General features: G+C 35.8%; 1 protein-coding gene across 1 annotated transcript in view; it reads left to right on the plus strand.

Moving 5' to 3' along the window:
* RYR2 (ryanodine receptor 2) overlaps window positions 1-23263 on the plus strand; it is a 406115-nt gene that overhangs the window by 120010 nt on the left and 262842 nt on the right. Inside the window, exons 4-5 of the mRNA XM_026846439.1 lie at window positions 8388-8408; window positions 16211-16225. Coding sequence (XP_026702240.1) covers window positions 8388-8408; window positions 16211-16225 — 36 coding nt within the window. The remainder of the gene's footprint in view (window positions 1-8387; window positions 8409-16210; window positions 16226-23263) is intronic.

The raw sequence follows: 23263 nt of genomic DNA on the forward strand, positions 1-23263 counted from the left end.
AGTTAATATCTCCATTAAGTTTTAAATAAAAGTCTGTTATATTGTGGTAAAGCATTGTAATTAAGGATAGGATTTTTTCAGTTTTGTGAACTCATAAATCCATGTCAGACCTTATTAAGAGAATGAAAGCATTTGATTGCATGTGCATTCTAAACTAAAGTGTTTCTGTAATATGAAAAATTTTAATTTCACAACCTGTACTCCAATATTTGACAACTTCATTTTTCAGGAAAATACTGTTTGCAGATACCCATCCGTTAGGCAGAGTTCTAGCTAAATTGAATCATGATCTTATTAACTCCCATCTAATCATCCAGTCATGGTCGATTAATCACTTCTCCTGGTGCCTTGTTTTAATAATATCTGTTTTCCATGCCACTGACCAGCAAACTGCTGTCTAATTTTATGTGTGGGGTATTCTTTGCTGAAACGAGCAAAATACAGCCCTCCTCTCATCTGAAGGTCCTTGTGCGAAAGATTCATCACATGCAAGTATCTTGCCTGTATCATTCTCCTTCGGTGTTTAAGGAATGGGGAAAAAAATGTGTTTTCTCACAGAGCTAAAAAGCTTTCCTGTGCCATGGGGAAGGAATGAAGGCCTTTTGGGACAGGAATGCAACTGTAGCTGGTGGGTTTTTGAATATTCAAATCATCTGTCTCCAACTGTGGAACTCTGAATTCATTAATTACTTTGTATTAGCAAGCAGCAAGATAACAGAGAGAGCTGGCAGCTTTATCATTTTCTCAGCATGGGAGGAGGGGGAAAGTAATTTCATCCGTCATGCAAAGGGAAAAAGGTAACACTCCCTATTTCTTTTAATGTGTTCTGTATATTAATGACTAAGCCAAATTATCAAGGTACTTCCTCAAAAAGTTATGAAGATTGGCAGTTAAATGCACTGTTGACAATTTAAGCTCTCTGATTTTCACCACAGTAGCCTAGTTAGTAGTGTATCTGAAAGCTGACAGCAGTTGTGAATATGACGTTTTCAGGTTTGGTAGCGGAACCCTCACATGTTGGAAGAGACAGAAGTGAACCAGAGGTCTCTTCATATAACAAACCAGAGCTCTTTTGATTTCCTAGCACTGACCAGAAAGCTTTTGCTTTTGACAAGTTACAGAAGCAGTAAAGCAAGAATTTTTAAAAATCAAACTTTTGAGCAAAAAGCTCAAACTATAGCTTCTTATTTCTATAGTTTATTTGAATGTTTTCATTTGTCTAAGGGTTCTCTACAGATGCCAGGCATAATTCCCTGAAGTAACTAAATATTGCAGCAGTAATTTTCTTCAGAAATTCTTTGGGGAAGTCTTCATCAGATAGTGGTGTATCATAGAGGCAGGCAGAGTTGTTATGTCCGGCAACGTTAGCTTGTACTTATTGCAAGGTCTGCCCTTCCAAACATTGAATTTGAATAACCTAAATGCTTCTTCCTGCCAAGAAAGTGAGAGAAAGAAGTGAGAGAGAGAAAAGAGAAAAGCATTTCACACAGTGTGGGCCTTTATATCATCCAGATGGATTTATCAGCTTGTAACAGTGGAAAGAAAAGATGAGGTAGTTTAGAGGCTCATTCTACTTAAAACTTGACTATTCTCAGCTATTTTAGAGATGCCACACTGCTTACAGGAGAGCAGGAAATAGAACTGGGGAAAAAAAATTTCAAAACTTTTGCAGATAAAACAAATACTGTCATTTTCTCCTCAGTGCACCTTATTTAGCATCAGAAGTGATTGTTAGCAGGCCATTTCAAGTAAGGCACAAAAAAAAAAAACCAAAACCAAAAGACATGGCTTTGATCAATGGCACTTTGATCAAATGTAAGTACTGGAAAAAAATCAAGAAGTGCAGGCACAGTATTTTTTGCATTCTGCTTATCCTTAGGGAGAGGCAGGGACGGGAATAAAATCATTACAGAATTGTGACAAGCAAAAATTCTAGCCTGGCACATGGGCTCTTCTTTGGCGTGTGTCATATTTGGAATGAGAATGTATGAGAACGTATGGCATAAAAGGAAAGATTGTTATTATCCCAGACATTTTTCCTATGTCAGAGGTAGATGGCAGGCCTTTTCCAGCTTTACCACGACCATTGGATCTCTAATGTGATGAAAGTTTTCTTTCTAGGATGATGGTCAATAAAAACTAACTTTGAGGAAAGATAAATTAATTTATTTCTTCTCAGTTAAGTTTTCTGATATAAATTGCTTACAAAGAATGAGCTAAACCAAATAGACATAAAAGTACAGCTCTTGAAGCATCTTGAAGACAAAAGTCTGCAATGGAAGACAACCCTGGCCTGGAGGAGAAGACACATCACTGATTGTTGAATATTAAATTCAGGAAATCAAAGTGTCTATAAAGATAATCAAGTGCTGTAAGAGAAAAATACAATTCAATTTGTAATCTAGCTAGTTCAACTCTAGTTATTCTCATCTTGCTTAATCCTATTAAAAAAGTTTTATGCAGGGGTTTTGCTATAGGTTCTAAGTTTCCTCCAATGAGACATGGAAAAAAAAAATTTACTATTTTTCTGATAAGATTTTCCTGCTTCAGTTCAGAAAGTGTAAGTGTAGAGGAAGGTAGAACATCCACTAGCTGGAATACATTGCTTCACTGAGATTCCAGGTCACAGTCCCACCTGTGGATCATGCCAGTGTATCTGCTGCGGATTTCATAAATCATTGTAGAGAATGTGATAAGCCATAGTCAGCTAAGGTAATCCTCTTCCTCTTGTGTGGAATAAAGTTTCTTAGTGATATTTTATGCTGCTCAAGCAGATAAAAGAAAAAAGAATACAGAAGACAGAGTTAGGAATGGTAGGCTGTTTTACACATCTTAAAGTAGCTTACTTTCCAGCTTTGTGCACTAGTAATTAATGTTACTCTATTAGTGGATGTTCAGCATGTGTTCCTTGAGCTTGCTTTATGTCAAGATTTAAAAAGTGAGTTAGTGAATGACTCTTCATAATGGTGAAAAGGTTGCTCTTTATTTCTCTTCATTTAGTTCATGACTCCTTATGACAAGAGAAAAGAGCGGTAACAGAACTACATTCCTGCTGTTTTATACTGACTTTTATGTCTGGTTAATGTAGTGCCGGATATCTGCAGCACTCATGAAAAAAGGTGTTGGAAGAACAGCCATGAAGTTTGGATTAAATGCATTTAAAATGAAAGCTTGTCTGGAAAGATTGGAGCTCTTACGTGCCTCTGAAAAGAAGTCAGCAAATGCAGATCACTCTGAAGTTTCTGGATTAGCACTGCAGTAAATTATTAAATTGTAGCTGTGTGTGTTCTTCATGGAGGACTTCTTACTGTAGCTGTATGAAATTCTAAGGGAAGTTTTAAGACTCTGTAGTATAGTATTCTCATCTAGTTCAAAAAGAGAAATTTTTCTGCAATTCTAAATGCCATCTTTGATCTTTTGCTTGATTCTGAAATACAATTTTGAATCATTGTTTTTTCTCCTTATAGCACTACCTGTATTCTTTAGACATATAGAATATAGAATCATGGAATGGTTTGGGTTGGAAGGGACCTTAAAGATCATCTAGTTCCAACCCCCCTGCCATGGGCAGGGACACCTTCCACTAGACCAGGTTGCTCAAAGCCCCGTCCAGCCTGGCCTGAACACTGCCAGGGAGGGGGCAGCCACAGCTTCTCTGGGCAACCTGTGCCAGTGCCTCACCACCCTCACAGGAAAGAATTTCTTCCTTGTATCTAATCCAAATTTACCTTCTTTCAGTTTAAAACTGTTCTCACTTGTCCTATCACTACACTCCCTGATAAAGAGTCCCTCCCCACCTTTCCTGTAGCCCCCTTTAAGTACTGGGAGGCCACAGTAAGGTCTCCCTGGAGCCTTCTCCAAGCTGAACAACCCCAACTCTCTCAGCCTGTCCTCATAAAGGAGGTGCTTCAGCCCCCTGATCATCTTTGTGGCCTCCTCTGGACCCGCTCCAACAGGTCTATGTCCTTATACTGGGAGCCCCAGAGTTGTACACAGTACTGCAGGTGTGGTCTCACGAGAGCAGAGTAGAGGGGGAGAATCATCTCCCTTGACCTGCTGGCTGCATTTCTTTTAGTGCAGCCCAGGACACAGTTGGCTTTCTGGGCTGTGAGTGCATGTTGCTGGCTCATAGTTTTCCATCCACTACTACTCTCAAGTCCTTTTCTGCAAGGCTGCTCTCAATTCACTCATTGCCCAGCCTGTATTTGTACTTGGGATTTCCCCGACGCATGTGCAAGACCTTGCACTTGGCCTTGTTGAACTTCATGAGGTTTGCACAGGCCCACCTCTCAAGCCTGTCCAGGTCCCTCTGGATGGCATCTCTTTACCCCGCAGTGCACCACACAGCTTGGTGTCATCAGCACACTTGCTGAGGGTGCACTCCATCCCACTGTCTGTGTCATCAGCAAAGATGTTGAACAGTGCTGGTCCCAATACCGACCCCTGATGAATATCACTCATTACTGGTCTCCAGCTGGATGTCAGGCCTTTGACTACAACTCTTTGAGTGTGACCATCCAACCAATTCCTTATCCACCCATCAAATCTGTGTTTCTCCAATTTAGACAAGGATGACAATGCAGGACAGTGTCAAAAGCTTTGCACAAGTCCAGGTAGATGATGCCAGTATGGGTGCCATACTGTTTTAGTATCCATAAAATACTCTCTAGTTTGAAGTGTCATATTTTCTACTCATTAAATTATGTTGATGTCTACTTTCTAGCAGTAGGCAATGAAATAATTCTTTTAAGTAGGATTTAGCAATTTTCTGTAAAATGATTAAATATTACAGTCATTAAGTAAATGCAAGGGACATTGTATCCTTCACCCTTTTGGTTACTCCGGTGTTCTCATGGCAAGATAATAATTGCCCATAGTAAGAACATTCATATGGCAATGAACCCACTAAATTTTGATACCTAATGTTAGCCAGTGTTTCGTTCTTTTCTTCTGGGAAAGTATTCCGAATACCCAGCCATATATGGAAGGCATATTTCTATACTGCATTTGAGGTATACATGCTTTAAGATGGATTCTGCTTCCTCCACTGGAGGAAATAAAGAACCGCAGAAGGTGTAAAGGTGGATTGTCTTTGGATAAAGAAAAATAGAAAAATTAGTATATACTTACCTAACTGTTTTCTTTTTCCAAATAATGTGACTTAGTGATCAGGAGAGAAAATGAGCCAGAAGAGGAATACATGTTAAATTCCACAGATTTGGATTTATTGTGACGAGGCAAAATTCACTGTGCTTTATAAAATAAATGATTTTACTGTTCTTACAGACTGTGGTTAACATAATGTATGACTGAAATAAAATAGTTTACAGTGTAAGATGCCACAGTGAAAAGGAATTACAGAAGTGACTGCCCAATCCCTGCCTGCCAACCCCTGCAACCCTTCCTAAAGTTTAAATCTTTCTAGAGCATTTGGAAGATCTATACCTTCTAACAGGTCAACAGCTTAGCAAAACCTAAATTTAAGGTAAGAACAGGTGATTCTAAGTTCAAGGAGTAAGTGCTCTTAAGGGGGAGGTGACAAGATGTGATCTGGTAGAAGGAAAGGTTAGACTTTGGTTTTGGTTTGTTTGTGGTTTTTTAATTTGTTTGAATGTTGGGAGGTTTTGTGTGTGTTGGTTTGCCTTTTGTTGTTGTTTTTTGTTCTTCCCCCTGGTTTAGTATCTAACACGTACATAGTGAAAGGAGCTTTGAATCTTAGTGTTTCCTGAGTTTGGATGCATACTGGGAAATCCATGGGGAAAAAGGGATTTCTGTGGATTCTAGTCTGTGAAGCCAGACAAAAGATGGAGTTATCTGTGTGAAGCAGAATCTGTCTTTAGATGTGCTGTGAAGCATCTGCTTGCTTGTTACCTGAATCATAGCTTAGATCTCAGATTCAAGCACTAGGCTGAGATATCCATTGTTTCCTTTCATTGCTGTTTATGTGAGCTTTACATCTATTTTGATTACATTAGGACAATTACTGTTAGATTTGAGGAATCTTATTTTTAGGTTTACCTAATCTGCATTACTAGGAATTTCCAGGCAAGTATAATAAATATATTACTAGGTCATGCTTATGATTTTTTTCACCCCAAAATGGGATACTAAATGTCTTGAAGGCCACAAGTCGTCTGGAATAGGTTCCACAGGGTAAAAGCTAACAAGATTTTATCTTCATACATTGCACTGGTAGGTTTTAGAACTTGAGGCAGAGTGGTCTGTAAGAAAGAAACGTTTTCTTGTGACTTCAGTAGCTGGAAAAGCTCTCCCACAGACAGTTAGAGAAGAGGGAGCACACTGGATCCGGGAGTGCTCTGAAGAGCCACATGGCAGAAGGCCTATAGAATATATGGCTATAATTAAAATTGCAAGATTTTATCGTGGTGTGCACTGCACCATGCTTTCAGAAGCAGATCTCTTTGGATGCATTCCTAGTCTTTTTTGTATGACCAACATGTAGGTGTTAGATTGTAGGACATGTGCAATTCAAGTGGTTGTCCCGAGAGACTACTAAATAAAGGCGCCTTTGGCATATGCCAAAGCCTGTTGACAATTCTATTTAAAGATGAGTATACCAATGCAGATTTAGTGTGTACAGTTTATAAATACTTGGCAAGTACTGCACTTGACTCTTGAAGTTAACTGGTGTTTGTTAAATTAAATGCAGCAATTATAAGGCAATTGATTGTACAACTGATAATGTATGTTATGCTTTGAGTGGATTCTTTCTGATACCAGTTGTGGCTGCCCTGTTTACTTAAATTTTGGTACAGTGAAAACTTCTCAAAGTAAGGCAATAAAGCGTGAATCAATTCACCATTTTCTAGCATTGTCACACAGTCAGGTTCATTGTACTGCTATGTTCTCAGTGCATATACAATTTTAACAAAACAAAGGATGTATTAAAAGCAAGGTAATAAATAAAAGACCTGTACTTGAATCTAACTTAGCTATTCCTTACTCTTTTTAATAAGACATAGTAGTTGCATTGTTTGCATTTAGATTTAAATAAATTCTTGCTTTTCTAACATCTTTTATTGCATATATTTTAGAACCCTAGGTGTTTTTTAGGAGGGTTTTCTGCAGCTGTGGTTGATAACAAAAGTCACAGTAAAGATCATTAAAAAAATAGAGGTAAATCACAGAATTTCTATTATAAATCTAAATGCAGTGCAAATCTCAGAAGAAAGGTAGGAATTGTCAAAGAATAAGTTTATAAGTTTATCATGTTATTTAATTGACAGGTCAGATGGTGTTTTCTAACCTTTGTGTGCTAGCAGGAGTGAACAAGATTGAAAATATAAAACTCCATTTTAATCAAAACGTATATTAAAAAAGTGAGAACATTTACTTTGAATAAAACTGTTATAATAGATGACAACTAAATATATTGCATTTTATTACAGTAATTTCACAATTAATAGTAATCTGGAATCCAAATACTAGTGGTTTTGAAAATTGGTTTGCACTAAGCTTTGTTAAATTCTTGCTAAACTTTTATGTGGCATCTGCTAACAAAAGGTCAGTATGTACCTGCAGTAAAACCATAGAAGGCTTAATATGCTGCAGTGTTTTCTGTGCTAAGTCCAGAGACAAATCTACTTTAGATATACTGCTGTTGGTGCAAAGTTGTTAATAAGTAGTACCACACTAACTTTTCTAGTAGCTGAAATGTGTTCTAGTAGATATTCTCAGTCCTTTCTGAGACTGTAAGATGGTCCAAAGACTTCTTAGAGTAATTTAAAATCTGTTTCCTTAATGAACCTTGAAACTGTTTTGTTAATACAAAGCCTTAAGCTTTCAGAGTGATTCTCTCATTCCCCATAGGAAAAATGAATGACATTTTGGGGTTCTGCTCTCAGTGCTTACGCAAGATACTGTCTTATGCTGCAGGTTGTAGGGCTAGGGTTTCACAGGTACCCCCTAATTTTACCTTTCATATTTATGGCATTCATTAAAATGACAAACCTTGAATATCAGCCACTAAATCTTTTCAAGTGAATAATGTTCACTTATGACAGAGCTTTACTCAAGAGAAAATGGAGATATGTTTTGCAGGAAACTGTGTTCTGTATTTTTGACTCGTTCGTACTGTATACAATGTGGAATTAATTCAGCATCAGTCTTCATTTGCTGCCTATTGTCTGATATTTAGATGGACATTTTGGGCTTCCGGAATTTGAAGTGCTTCTCATAAAATAAAGACAAAAACATGAGGTACTGGCATTTTAAAGAGGAGATACCCGGAGAATAGCTTCTTCTCATACGTTTTCTTTCATACTAGATACATTTCCAAAAATATGAACTGTTAGCTTCAAAATAGACTTTGATATGCTCTGTTTAAGGAAGGAGATTTACTGATTTCTTGCTTTTTCTTTCTACAGCTAGTTGATGTGGAAAAATGGGTATGTGATTCTGTCTTTTATTCACTTGATCTCAAATGTTTCATGTTGCCACTGAGTCTAACCTGTCTGTTTTGATACCCTCTGTGTTCATGACCCTTCAACTTGCATGGCTCAAAAAAGAGGCGAATACATGGTCATGTAGGATCTGGTCATTTCTGAATTGTCATACCAAATTTCATGCAACCACAATGACTTGTCTTTCTTTTAATTTGATTGTAAAATTGTTTTAATATAAATGTGTGTTTATTGCCTGTCAGTTTTGAGCCTTGCTGTCTAATGTTGTAGCTCCATTCTGTAACCCACCCTGTCTTTTCCAGTATATACTGTAATCCTAAAATGCATGACAGTAAGATAATACTGATAAATAATGTGTGATGCTGTGTTTAGCTGCAAATAATATATATACAAAATATTTAATGATGGAGAACAGCTGCTACAGAAAAAAAAATTGTTAGTAGGTCTTAGCAAATAAAATCAAAGCACAGTTCTCTTCTGAATGTGTTAAGGCCTTTCCTAATGTGTCTGTGTATACCATGCATATTTGTTTAGGCATCTAATATAACTTCCCTATATGGGACATATTTACGTATGTTTTTCTCAAATGTAATCTCTAACATCTGCATATGTATGCGTTAGTGGTTGTAAAACTGTGTGTAGAATTGTTTGTTCACAGTTAAAATATTAGAAGCCTCTCTGAAAGCTTGGACAATAATAGACCTCCTTAATTTCTTAATTTTTAATTTGAGCTGCACAGTATCAGAAACAACCTCAGACATCCTTTGCTATTATGGCCAATCATATAGCTAGAGCACTGGTCTCACTTTGTTTCTGTCAGACATTATAGAATTTTAATCTGATGGTTACATGTTCATAGTAAGTAGTGACTCAAGTTATAGTTTGCTTGAGACTCCTGTAGGTAAGTACATGTTTTAAATGGTGGCTTAGGCTTTTTAATGCCCTTTCTACTCATGTATTCCCAACTATGTCATGTGACATATGTATGTAGATGTTTATAATATTTATTAAACAATAACTGTATTAATTTTAGCTAACTGTATCAGTATGATAGTATTATCCATATTCGGTGAATGCAATATTTGTGACAACCAGCAAAGTATATGGATAGATTTAGAATGTTTTTAAGCCGTACTGATGGTCAGGTTATCCTCTCATTTTGTCCACCTTTTTAATTACAGTTGAGAGTGCTTGGTTCTAAATCTTTAGATTCTGTGTTTTTATTCCTATGATGAATTTTAATATAAAGAGAGACACAGCAATAAAAAGGAAGTTCAGTAGTATACAGGCACCTGGCTTCATGCTTCACAATGCATGAAAATTTATAAGCCAGTTTATTAGTAATATTCTGACATGACTTGTTTTTGAATGAAGTATTCAAAGAGTGTGTTCTTGGAAAATACAGTATTACCTGCATAAATGCAAGTCAGATCTGCTTTTTTTTTTTTTTCCCTTTAAATTCAGAATTTAGTATCATCAAAATCTTATGCTTTGAAAAGACTGCTTCACAATAATATGTCCTAAAACCATTTTAAAAAGAAATGGTTTCCATGACAGCAAAGCTAAATGTTTCATTCTGAGTTCCATCAGCTAAAGATTTTCCCTAATAGACCAGTTCTGTAATCTAGACAACCTCCTGTCTGATGGGGATGGAGTGGGTGCTGGCTTTACTTCAAATATGAAATTATTCTATGTCAGATGAGCCCCAGTTTTCCCTGTAAAGCATTTTAAGGCCCCTCTCTGTAATTCCAGAGTGTTACCAGAAGTCTTACGATGGACTGCAGAGATGTACATACTGAATTAATGCAGCAGAAGGCTGGCTGTTGCACAGTTGCGTGGTCATTGAGGCCATACATCTCATTCTTATTTCTTCATAAGCCATTTTCCAATGTAGGACACACAAGATTAATGCAAGTATGTTCAGTTATGTCTGTGTATCTGTGGACACCTTGAAGCCTAAGCCCAAAGCCTAAGTTAGACAAACTTCATGTCAAATTAATGACCAAATTAGTAACTGAATCTTGCTGCAAGCAGTTTCTTGCTGTTCAAAGGATAAGCTAAAGTCATCCACTTCTAAGCAGTTGCAGCCTGTAAAGTGTGCTAATGAAAATTTTGAAAGGAATTACTCCAGTTCGGCTGTGCTTCTGTTGAAGACTATCCTGTGATTTTTTTTTCCAAATCTTTATTCTACTGTAAGGCATGTACTGACAGTTGAAGCTAGGTAAGAATTAAATGGGCTTAAGATATTCCTTGAACCTTTGTCTTTTTCCTTTTGTCTCTCATTGTGTGACTTGTGAGGACTTGTAGGTCTGCTTCAGTGCACAATCAAATGGATTAAAGACATCTTGACTAACACAAAAACTAATGGAAGTTAGGCTTACATTTTCCAACCGATCCCCATTTCATATTTGAAAAAGGCTTTTCTGCTTTTCATTAAACTACCAAGGGGGAAAAACCTTACCATTTGATCAGAAGGATTTACTAAATTTCAGGTGAAAGTTAGAAGACACTGAATATATCTTATCTACAGAGAAAATAACAGTAATGAAGTAAGCTGAAATTAAATAATGTATAGTGAAAGGAATTCCTTTCAATTCAATGCCTTTCACTTTTTCCTCTTTTAATATATTTATGAAATAAGGGAAATAATTCTTAAGTCTTGCTGGGAATTAGGAACTATTGGTGTTTGTTTGCAAATTTGAAATTTCAAGGTGGGTATTCTCTGTTTTAAGGGTTTGTTTTTTAAAGGACTTTTGTTATTGTAAAAACACCTGAATGTCTGTCTTGACCTCCAAAACAATTGTCTAGCACTGTAACATAATTCAGTGTACGGAGTGGGAATTTTTTAGCGTGTTTATGGTTTCCAAAACCTGGTCTTTTTTACACATTTGCCTACATATAGTTGGTGAATTATTTTGAAAATCTGGTATTAAGAACCGTTAAAAATTATTATTTTCAAGACAGATTACTCTGAAGAGCTTTTTACCTGAAGGGAAACCAAGTGTATTGTTTCTTCAATGTAGAGTGTGAGGGACAAAGATTTTTGTCTTTACACTGGCTAAGGGCAAAGCTGTGCTAACTGTAACATTGTAGGATTGGCTGCCACTTTTAAATAGACAGAGGAACCTCTTCTGCTGAAGGTAATGGTAACTCTTTTTCTGCCCAATAGTTATTCTGTTAGCTCAGTTTTATGGCACTAGTAAGACTAATTTCCAGTTTCTTTTGAGAAAAGAAGCTTGCAGAGTAAGGAAACACACTTCAGACACTTTTTGAAAAAATGGCTTTCATTACAGAGACTGCGTTGAGAATTGAATAAATTCTAGCTTTGAGGATAGTGTGGACTGGATAAATGTAATAAGATTGTTGTAGAGTTTGGATTGAGTGGCAAAGCAAAGCTTCATCAAGATAAATGGTTGCAGTAATGTGTCTTCAGAGCCATTAAAGTAATTAATTGCACATCCATGCTTTATAATCAGTGTGATTTTTCAATGATTAAATGAATTATCTAAGTACCTTTTTTTTTTTTTTTTTTAGATTTTTTTTTTGAAATTTTTTGTGGTAGGAAAATATGCTAATTGTACACAAATATTTTATGCCCCAGTTTAAAAAATTTGCATATATAACATAGACTGCAGAGGTACCTCAATGTAGGGAGTAATATCAGCAGTGCTAGTATAGGATGACTCAGTTATTCTCATACAGATCTTAAGGGAAAATGGGAGGAGATAGCACTGTGTGATGTTAAAATGAACAGGCATATCAAAATGTGGTGACTATGGAAATACTGCTTAAAACGCCACACCTACAGCTATAGTTTCAACCATATCTGCAGTGTATTGAATATTGCAGCAGATGCTAATTGCAGCCCGTTTCAAATTGACATCTTCAAGAGAAAGTAATACAAACGTTTCCTAAGTACATTTTTTCTTTCTGGGAGAAATCTGTGTGCAAATTGGACCGAAACACTTTAATAGAACAGTAGCATTTCCAACTGTATACTAGGATTCCTTTGGTATTTCTCCTTCAGTCCGTATTATAAATCTGAGGAGTTCAAGCTGTGTTCCGTGTATCCATAGGAATTACTGTGAATTTCAGCAAACTGTTTACTTTCAGTTTACTTGTTTTCAATACTGCTTGATTAGGTTAGTGTAAAGATATTTCTATGTAGGCACCTACAATACTGCAAGAATAGTATGAAAGATATAGTCAGGAGATAATATCTAAATTAAAAGGATTTTAAAACTAATCTTGGCAACTTTGCAATCAAAAATTCCAAATAAAATAGCATTAGTATTTTGCTCCTTTCATCTATCCAGAGAACCCAAGAATTAAGGTGAGATGATGTGTTAGGTGTTTGAACAATCATAGAGATACTCTACCCAAAAGCTGTCCAAGGAGCCAAATAATATAATAGCCCCAAACAGCTAAAATATTTATATTAAAGACACATCCTTAGTGTCCTCAGATAAAACCGTCAGTAGGTTTTAAATGTCATTTGTTTGTTTGTTTGTTTGTTTGTTTAGAGAGGTAACAGTTAGGATGATGGATACAGTGATGGATGTTATGTGCCTCAAATCTAATAATTTGAAATCCTGAAAAGGTATTTTTCTTTTTTAAAAAATTAAAGTAATGTTCCAAGCCATATAGGTAATCTCGCTGCTGAGTGCTGAGTTTAGTTCCTCCACAAGAATGGTATTTGTTTACACTAAGCACTCACATAGGTGTTTGTCCCCAAAAGATCAGATAGCATATGCAGCTGAAGATTTAAGTCGGTGGAGTGTGATTATCTAGTTGTTGGTTACATTCAATTACCAGTCCTACCTCTCAGGATAACTAAGCTAGAGCAACAGGTATGTGTAGAACTCACAGCACATTCTGATTTTTTGAACAAATGAAACTGTGTCTTTGATGTATTTAGTTATCAGATTTGCAATGATTTCATTAGGACAGGATTTAAGAGAGACAAGTATTTGTAGTCCAGAAGTACATTAGAAGTCCAGTTATTACCTTGCTAATGAATGTTCAGTAGAGAACTTCCAGTGGATTCTTGAACTTCAGTATCTGAAACAAGATAGGGGTTTTGTACTTGATTGATAATTGATCAGCTCTTCAGATATTGAAAGCACTTTAGGCATTCATGCTATAGACAGTGTAGTGTTAGCAAGTTATTTAGACTCTTAATTATAGTCAAGGCAGAGGATCAAACATTTCTAGTATGTGATTGATCCCATCATACAGAAAATGTCAGCTTAAAAAAATGAGTTGCATTTAGAAATGACTGTCTCTTCCTTGACTGTAAAGTAAGTTTACACAACTAGCTGAAATCTACATAGTGCAGACAATAAGTCTTAAGACTGAGATTGTTTTTGATAGTGTTTCCTACTGGATATTGCATACATCTATTTGGTTTGTTAGGGTGTGTAGAATGTTAAATTTCAAATGTAAATGTGACCAAGCTCTACTATCATCAGTGCCACTCCACTGATCGAGTAAGAGCTTTGTATATAACTAAAATAACATGTCATCACAATTTGATCTCTTCTAGCTGAGTTAGTATTGTACAACCATTATTTGTTTTAATTAATGATGATAGATATCTTTTTTATCACTTTTTATTAATTTCTTGTGTAACAGCCTGTTGCCTACCTGAAGTGCCTAATTTCCATTGTTTTTTTCAGTGTCTTTTTTTCCCTTTTTTTTTTTTTTTTCCCAAGTTGAGAGTTAATGTTTTTCAAAGTAAGCATTCTCAATTAGCTAAGTAAGGGAGAAAGCTTTGGCTTTTTTTAAGCTAAAAACCTTGGAGAACATTCTTGTAGAAAGGTGTGACAGGAGTACCTGCAACCTTCTGCCCCATCCATTTGCTGTTAGCTGGGCAGCTGAGGCAGTCACAGTTCATGGCATGTAACTTCTCAGTCTTGGCATGAAGTTTCACAGAGGCATTCTCTTCACCTTTTTGGACATAACATGTATTTGAGTGTTTGCTGTGAAGAGAAAGTATTTTTACCACAATTAAGTTTCAGAGTATTTCTTCCCCTGGTGGTTTTGAGGTAGTAGGTGGATATATGTGTTCAGACTTCCCTCACCCACTGTTGTCTTTAAGATTTTCTATCTTGAGGGGGGCTGTTCATGGCACTTTCTAAGGATGACATGTAAATCATCTTCAAAATTATTAAGAAACCAGAGTAGCTCTAAAGAGCATGATATCACAGATCCAAACAGATTACTGTTGTTTCTTTCTCATTTGTTACAGTTCATTTAATATGTCAACTGAAGAGAGTAAATAGTTAAATCTAGTCTTCCAAAAAATCCAGCACAAGAAGCTGCTGTATCATTTTAGTAACCAAGGGAAGAGGTATCCACTTGAATTTGAAGCTAGTTAGGAGATCACAATCAAGCAGTTAAATATATTGTCAAGAAGAGAGCCAGAAGGCTTCCCAGAAAGACTACTGTTTATGTACTTGTAATATGGAAAAAGCAGTGGGGTTGCATAGTTCTCAGAGTAAAATTTCTGAGATGAATGACAGCTGGCAGAGACTGAGGTCTTTGATGGATCTGATCATCTTGATAAACTGACAGTGTGATGGCAAATGAAAGTATTGACAAATATAGGAAATGTTTTATTAGAATTAATCAAGTAATTAACTCGTTTCTATATTAATGAATTTACACTCCCACTCCCCGGCTCTATAGACAGTTCAGCAAAGACTTCTGATTAGTTTCTGGAGCTACCCAGTAAAAGCAAGCAAAATATTGGGGTGACAATAAATGGAATGAATAATAATGCCAAAATGCTCATAGTGTATTTTAAATCCTTGCTTTATGGGGGTGGTGGACAGCATCCATAATCTTTACTTTTGGTCATTTTTTTTCCAAATATCTAACTACCAAATAGACCTAGAAGACTTTTAAGGATTTTTTTTTTTTTTTTTTTTTTAGCTAGAACATCTTGTACATCTTTGAGAACAGATAATTCTGTTTTAAAAGCATGTATGAAATGAAAGCACCCAGTCTTGCTTGGAAGCTGTCCAGTTAGACTCTCTGTTCATGTGGCATAAAGATTTGCTGCCAAATGTCAGTCCGCAGTGTCAACCTTTGTGATATGAAAACATGAACTGATGAGGTCAAGAGAGGAAAAGGTGGCCATAAAACTCACACAAGGAAAAGCAAAACATTGCATGTAACATCATTCTCCTTTTATTCTTGAGCAACCTCCATAAAAACTAACCTAAAAATTTCCGTAATCTTCTGACATGAGTCATGTGGCACTGATTTTTTTTAACCACTGCATGAAATATTAGTAACATTTTAATTTTTGTTATTGTACATTTACATAAGCTATGTTACTACAGTAGTGGTGTTGTTCTCGAGCACTGCACTTTGAATGCGTGACTTTACATTTCTCATTGTACTTAGAAACTATCTGCAGAGCAAGTTTTTACGATGATCAGGCATGGCTCCTGTTTTACCTGTACTGTGTTTTATCTTTAAGCAATAAGTATTTAATGTGCTGTATTATTTAAAGGAAAAAAAAAAAAAAACCAACAACCCAAAACTGAGAAAATTATTGCATAAAAATATGATGAAGCCTTGTTCTGAGCAGCTGTTTTGCTTTCTAGCACGAGCTATAATTATGATAATTGCAGTGATAAATGTTCCTTTTAAATGTGGCTTGTAGTTCTGTGTATCCCACTCACTTTTTCAGTGAAAACAAATCCCATTTTTAAGCACATGAAAGCATATATTCATTTCACATTTTCTCTTTTTTTCCCCTTCTCATGGCTCTACAGAAATTTATGATGAAGGTAAGCAAGTTAAACATTTGGTGTTACACTTTCTGTGAATTCCTACAATTTAATTTAGTTCATTCTTTTTCTTTATTTTTAACATCAGCATCAAACTTGCCTTCACTAAAATAGCACATACTGAATTGTGTAAAAATTTGGATTTAGAAACCACCGTGACTCTAACTTGGTCTGGAGTTATGATTTATTTAGATCATGCAGGACAAAAAGCAGGCACCTTTGTGGAAAGAGGATGCTGGGCTGGCTTCTCTAATTCTTGGTTGATCCTTACCCTTTCAGTGAGAATGCAACACTATCTGGTAAATAAGGAATCCTGAGACAATGAATAAATAACAGAAGTTGCAGTAAAATATTTGGGCATCTTGGAAAGTGGGGACAGCACACTGTTTCTTCCGTCGCGAGAATGCTGTTGTGATGATACGATGGGGTCTCAGTGGGGTGGGCGAGGAGCTGTTGGGCTGCGGGTCACTGGCCCTTCACTGCCTCAGGTATGTAAGCGTGTGCAGGAGCTCTGCTTCTCAGTGCTTTTATTTTATTTTTTTAATTAAGACTTTGACAAAGCACTTAGTGAATCTTCAAACATTTTGAATAACTTGACATTTGAATAACTGGTTGTGATTTTAGCCAGGATGTGTTGATTATCCGTTTTTCACTTTTTTCTTTAATTATCAATATCTGTTCCCAATTATTTTAAAATGTTTTGTTTACTGATTTTCATCTCCTAACAGTTTGATGTTCTATGGTCTTGCTTCCTTGTCACTCTCCAAAAGGGAGGAATTCTGGGCTAGATAAGCAGTGCTATTTTAAGGGCTGGATTTAATGATGTCAGAGAAATTTTCTTAGCATAACTTCTCTGCTGATCCATCTTTTCTTCCCACTTGGCTGTTTGTCTTATTCTTTATCTGTGAGTTTCTTTCTCAAGTGACAAGGATGATTCACATTCCATGTATCATGCAGCAACAGAAAAAGCTTAGGCACAATTCTCAACCTGTGAAAAATGCCTACCTTCTCTACTTATTTAGCTCCAAAATAACCAGGAAGACTTTTATTATTTCCTTCTATCTCTTATGTAGTGAAGGAGGAGGAGCACGGGGGAAGAGAACTCTTCGCAAGGCTAAGGGAGAAATCGATAAATTTTATCCTCTTGGGCATTTTTTTTCCAAATCACTGAAAGTGCTTGAAAGTAGGAGCTTGTAATAGAAGTATTGCCTCATCCATAATTATAAATGTTTGGTTTACATAGAAGGATGGAAACAGATGATCAATATTACTTATTTTTGATTTATTTTCACTGTTGTATCTGCTTTTCATTGATGTGAAGTTTCCCATTGCTGGGAAAGTGATAACATAAATGTAGTGTTGGAAATATTAATCATGAGGTATATTTGAAATGTTTCTAATTATGTGGCTGTTTATTCTGCCTTCCAACAGGTCAATATTAGCAAAATTGGGAACATTTAGCATGGTGCTGGCACAGATGTTTATCATCATTACATATTATTCCAGTCTTTTTAATATAGATGGTGAAATATCTCTCTGTTCTTAAGTGAATAAGACATGCACATGGCTTTTATTGACCAGTTGATTTATTCAGGTTCAGATTTTTATGTGATATTTATATAAAGCATAATTACTCATTGTAATGCAGCTTTTAAAGCATGCCATCCTTAGGGAACATATAGTTTAGCTAAACACTTTTTTCTGTTCTTTGGCTTGGCATGACACAAAATAGGATGTAATTGCTGATCATGTCACATGTCAATTAAAGAAGTTGTGTGTGTGGTGTGGTGTGTTTTTTTTTTTTTTGTCACGGTGGCCATCATTATCTAAGAGTAGATACCAGCCAAGTCATCAGTCATACTATATTGCCATACCTGAATTTTTGTAGCACTTACTGTTTTGTAGTGAATTCTGTGAAAAGTCAACCAACTAAATAGTGATTTAGATGTAAAGACTAAAATATGTATAGCATATATAATGTCTTGATAGGTTCAACTTTCTGTTTCTTATTCCATTGTAACTTGGTATATAGGCTACAGTGAGACAAATGAAGAAGTTTTAGACTGACTTGAATTTGCCCTTTGGTGTTGCTGTTATTTGATATGAGTGGGTTGAAGGAATATTACCACAATGCCACATGTCAGTGAATTGATTTGCTTTCCATTATTAAATTCTAAGGAACTAAATTCTGTGGATTTGGGGCGAACCACTGGAAATGGCAGCTCAAGAGCACAGTAATTGCAGAAGGTTGTCATTAGTTTTTTTGGGTTTTGCTTGAAGAATTCAAGGCTTCTGGGCCTGGATGCTGTTACTTTGGAAAGGAAACTGTCTTTTCTGTGTCAAGTATTTTAAAGCAATTTGATACTTCTATAGGCAAGAAGAACATATAAAAGTCCTTGGCTCACACTCTGTAGCTCTGTTTGTAATCTTTATTGCTTGCAGCATTTTAGAGTTCTCTGATGCTGCTGGAGATGTAAATTCCCAGAGTTGCTATTCCAAGTGTGAATTGTTTAGTTTTGCCTGACTAATCTAGTCTCACAGGGCTTCTAGCTCTGTTCCAGGGTTACTTCACAAGTTCTGCAGTGACTCAGCCTGTTTCCACACATTCTGTTTTCACCATTGCTTGGGGTTTTCTGCATTCCTTGGCCAGCATTCATCCCACAAAACTGAAATGCCTGATTTAGAGCCACGGATATCCTAGGCTTCCTTTGAAACACAAGCAGAAGCATAGGTATCATCACAAAGGGTTACTCAGATTTTAGGTGGGCTGAATTACTGACCAAACTGCCTTTTTCTCTCCAGTGACTGTTTATTGCCTTAGGTTAAATTAATCTGAATTTTTGTCATCAAGAAATTGTTTTAGTTTTCATAAGCTGTTACTGATCATGCTGGTATGAAGAGAATGAGTCTTCCTGTGTTTTCCAACTGGCTGTTGCCTAGTATTAGAAAGAAGCTGTCATTTGTCATCTGAAGTTGTGTTCAGTGTGAAAAATATTTGACAGTGATATAAATGTGGGGAGTAAGAGGTCTCATCGAACACTTACCTGTGGTAGTCTTCAATTCTAATCAGCTTGTAGGACTGCATCATGACTGCTGCTTTTAGATAAATACTGGCCTCCATCAGCATTGGTCTAGAATAGATTAAAAAACTGCGTAGTAATAATGAAATCAATAGAGTAGTTTTTACATTGCTATGGGACCATTATTTTGAGCATCCTATCCTCTACAGAAGTGGCTGTAGCATCACGCAAATATTTATGTGTAGAACCAGGTGAGATGGTTTTAGACTGTGGGACATCCTCCCATCTTATTCCTCCCAGTTTCTTTTAGCCTTTTTCCAGTTTCTTTCATTTATTTCTCTTCTGTTATGGAGTTTTCATTCTCCTGAGTGAGGACTTAAAAGCTTTCAAGATCTACATTTATTCTACATCTTTTCAGTAGTTTTCATTCTATCTTGCAGATTACTAAATGGGAGCCTTTAATTTGCTTAAATGCAGGAAGCCCTAAAAAAATATGTATAAATAAAGCACATGTCCCTTGTTGTGAACTCACAGTTTTCTTTCTAAACAAACAGCTCAGGTTAAATGCTTAGCATTGTAAGGCTTTGACGCCAACAGCCTGACATCTCTGATCTTGACACAGGTAGTTTCTGACTGTGAACAGCATAGTTAAGGGCCTAAATATACTTTTACTCAGAATGCATGTTAATTGATTCTTTTCAAGCCAATACTTGTTACCAAACCCACATTTCCTATTTGATTTCTCTTTCTAATGGATCAAAACCACAGTTTCAGAATGTTATGACTGCTCCTGAATGGGAAATTTGACAGCCTCATTGTGAGTCCCAGGGAAGGGATTTTGAGAAGGTTCTATCACTGGAGGAACATGTGCTCTGTTCATATATAACCCTTTAGGGATTCTGTCACTGGTGGGTGCAATTTCTTGCTTGGTTTATTTTTGTGGTGGTGATGGTTTTAATTTAAAAGAGTTCAAAGCGAGTAACTGTAGGATAGTCTGTGCTTAACTATGTATTTCTGCTTATACATTTGATCTAAGTGTCTTGATTCAGAGGTAGGAATTTTTTTACTCATTCTGTAGTTTTCTAACAGTATAAGTTAGAAATACCCTGGGGAGCTTCATGAAACTTAGAACTCGTGATGGAGAAAATAATACTTTTGCATTTATATTTGCAAGTATTTTTTTTGAAGTATAGGTATCCTCTGACATGCTGTTGTCATCAGCATCTATTTTCAGTGTAAGATGGCCATCATTAGTGGAAACATTTAGCTTTTCCCCTCATCCAAATGTGTCACATTGGGGTTTAAATATGAAAGTTGGCAATATTTTTATTTTAAATACCAAGTTGGTGCGGTTTGAAATCACTATTCCATGATTGCATGTTGAAGTTTTAAACTGCTCTTAGCATTTTAAGTCTGTGACAACAATAAATTCAGTAAGCATAGATTTCCAAGTTGTCTTTGGCAATAAAGTGTTAACTTAGGCTTTATTTCAGAGGCTTGCTCCATTTTAATGAATTAAAGGACATTGTTTTACACCAGTGTACATATGAAATAGCCAGTGAAAGTCATATTTGAACCTTCTAATGTTATCTTGCCAGTATTTGCCTTGGGAAATATTTGTTAACAAAACCACAGAGCACGTTGCTTCTACAGCTGCTCTCACATGTTAAAAAATTTTCAGTGCCATTAAAATAAATGTGCAGTATTTTTTTAGAAATACATTTAGAGCAATATTGAGTGGTGCTAAGTTCTATCTAGACTATTTGGGCTTATGTTTCCTATGGCTTGGTCTGGGGCATGGAGTCTAAGCAGCTGGTTGCAATTAGGTTGTAATTTACCATTACTATAAATTATATGGATTGTATTTTTTAAGGATTTACTGCTGATGTCTTGTAGCTTATAGTTTCACTTGTTTTTAAGTCCATCAAGACTATAATTCCTTACAATCTAGTCTTTGTACTGTCATTTTCCCTATAGCATGTGACTCTAATTCCATTCTGCTGTTATGGTTTCATCATGGAATGAGTCAGGAAAAGCCATTACTTCATTCTTAAAAACTCACTGTGTTACCTTGTATGATTTTCTAGAAAGTGTGCTTCGGTTCCTGTGTTCTTGTGACATAGTATTTTAAAATTGCTTTCATGGGTGACTAGAATTGCCTGAATAGCCATGTGCTAAATGCAGTTTTTGTCGGGCTTTCCCAAGCATTACATTTCTGAATAATGACAATGTTACAAAACTTGTATGTGCGCAAAGCACTGAAATAACTATCTTGTTTAGGCACATGCTTTCACATGGTTGTACTTCTCTGGTATCTCCCTGAAACTCAAAGCTTTTTCCCTTTTCATACATTTGGAGATTGTGCAGGCCTGTGAAGACAGGTCAGCAAAGGAACATTGATATTTGTTTGCAGTAAAGTACTTATTGGTCTAAGAGATGTTTTCTCTAGTAGAAGTAAGGCTGTTTGCTTGAAAAGAATGGAAAGGTAATGGCTATTTGACTTAAAATCTCATTGGGTGTCAGAGGGCTAATTACTAGTCTCTAAAAATTCTCATCGTAAGTGAGGTTCCCAGAAGCACAAGTGGCTCCATGATTAATTTTCTGCAGCTTCTCATGTATGGCCACAAGTATATTAATGCAGCCATAGGCACAGTGCTGCAAGTGCGACTGTGTGAATTAATGTCAATGAAATACCTGGTTTGGTCTGTCAGGTGATTGCGTGTGTGTATATAAGATGGTTGTGTATATACAAAACTGTACAGATATAAAGGCCATCTTGAGTTATATATAACATCTTACTGCAAGATTGGTATTGACAGTAAAATATATAAATTTTTGTTCAATTACTTAAAATATTTCATGTTATGCTGCTTTCATCCATTGCACATTTTACTGGATAGTTTTTAGGTTGTAATTTTTAAGTTCTTTTTGGCATTTTAATCCTGTTTCTATTAGAAAACAAAACAAATATTTCCCAATTTTAACTTATTTTCCTTTATTTTTGTTTCAGGATAACACTCTTTACATCAAATTAAGCAGCTCAGATCTTAGTAGTCTATTCTCATTGCTCAGTGTAACAATGTGTTGAACTTGAAAGCTGTTTATATAATTTGAATGCTAATTTCTTCAGCTCTAATTGTTGTTGTTGTATTCTAAATTGCCTCTGCTTCAGCAATGGCTTTTGGGTAATGAAATGATTCCAAATTAATCTTGTATTCCAGCTGCAGAAATATTAGACTAGAGATGGGCAGTTTATATGAAGTTTTCAGAAGCAGTGTGAATTTGCCCTATATGCTTTCAGTCTCAAGTTGTAGTGTTTACCAGTTCTGAAGGCCTTTTAAGTAATTTTCTAAATCTGAAATTCTTGGGAGATAAAATGAAAAGAGTTTTGCATCCATATAATATGTACTACTGAATGGCATAGCTTTTCGAACTTCAATGGATAAATTCTTCTTTGCATACAAATGTATCTTCCTCCAGCCTGGTTGTATTCAAGGAACGTATTGTCCAATCTAGCAATTACTCTGAAAATTGGAAATTAAAAATATAAAGCAAATAAGAGTCATGATAAATAATGTGGTTGTTAGAAACTTTAATGCCATTCATATATTTGTGCAAATATCTGTGGGCATTATGGATTGAATTAGTCAGGATTGTGTCTCCCAATAAATCTTCCTAGCAGGGTCTTCTGAAATAATATTATTTGAATATTACTAGAAACTTGGTAAAACTTCAGTGGCACACTTATCTTGGAATGTTGCCATAGAAGTTCAATTGTAAACTTTAAAATTTATTTTATTTTATTTTATTTTATTTTATTTTATTTTATTTTATTTTATTTTATTTTATTTTATTTATTTTATTTTTAATTTTTTTTTAATGTAGAAAATATACAGTTCTCTGTAACAATCTAGGCAGGAATGGATTATTTTGAAAATCAAATACTCCTTCAGTAGACAGTCATGACCCAACAGCTGTTTACTATGCAGTTCCTGGTATAAAGATAAATGGTGAGTAT

Source organism: Athene cunicularia, assembly GCF_003259725.1.
Source record: "Athene cunicularia isolate RWA chromosome 3 unlocalized genomic scaffold, athCun1 chr3_part1, whole genome shotgun sequence".
NCBI lineage: Eukaryota > Metazoa > Chordata > Aves > Strigiformes > Strigidae > Athene > Athene cunicularia.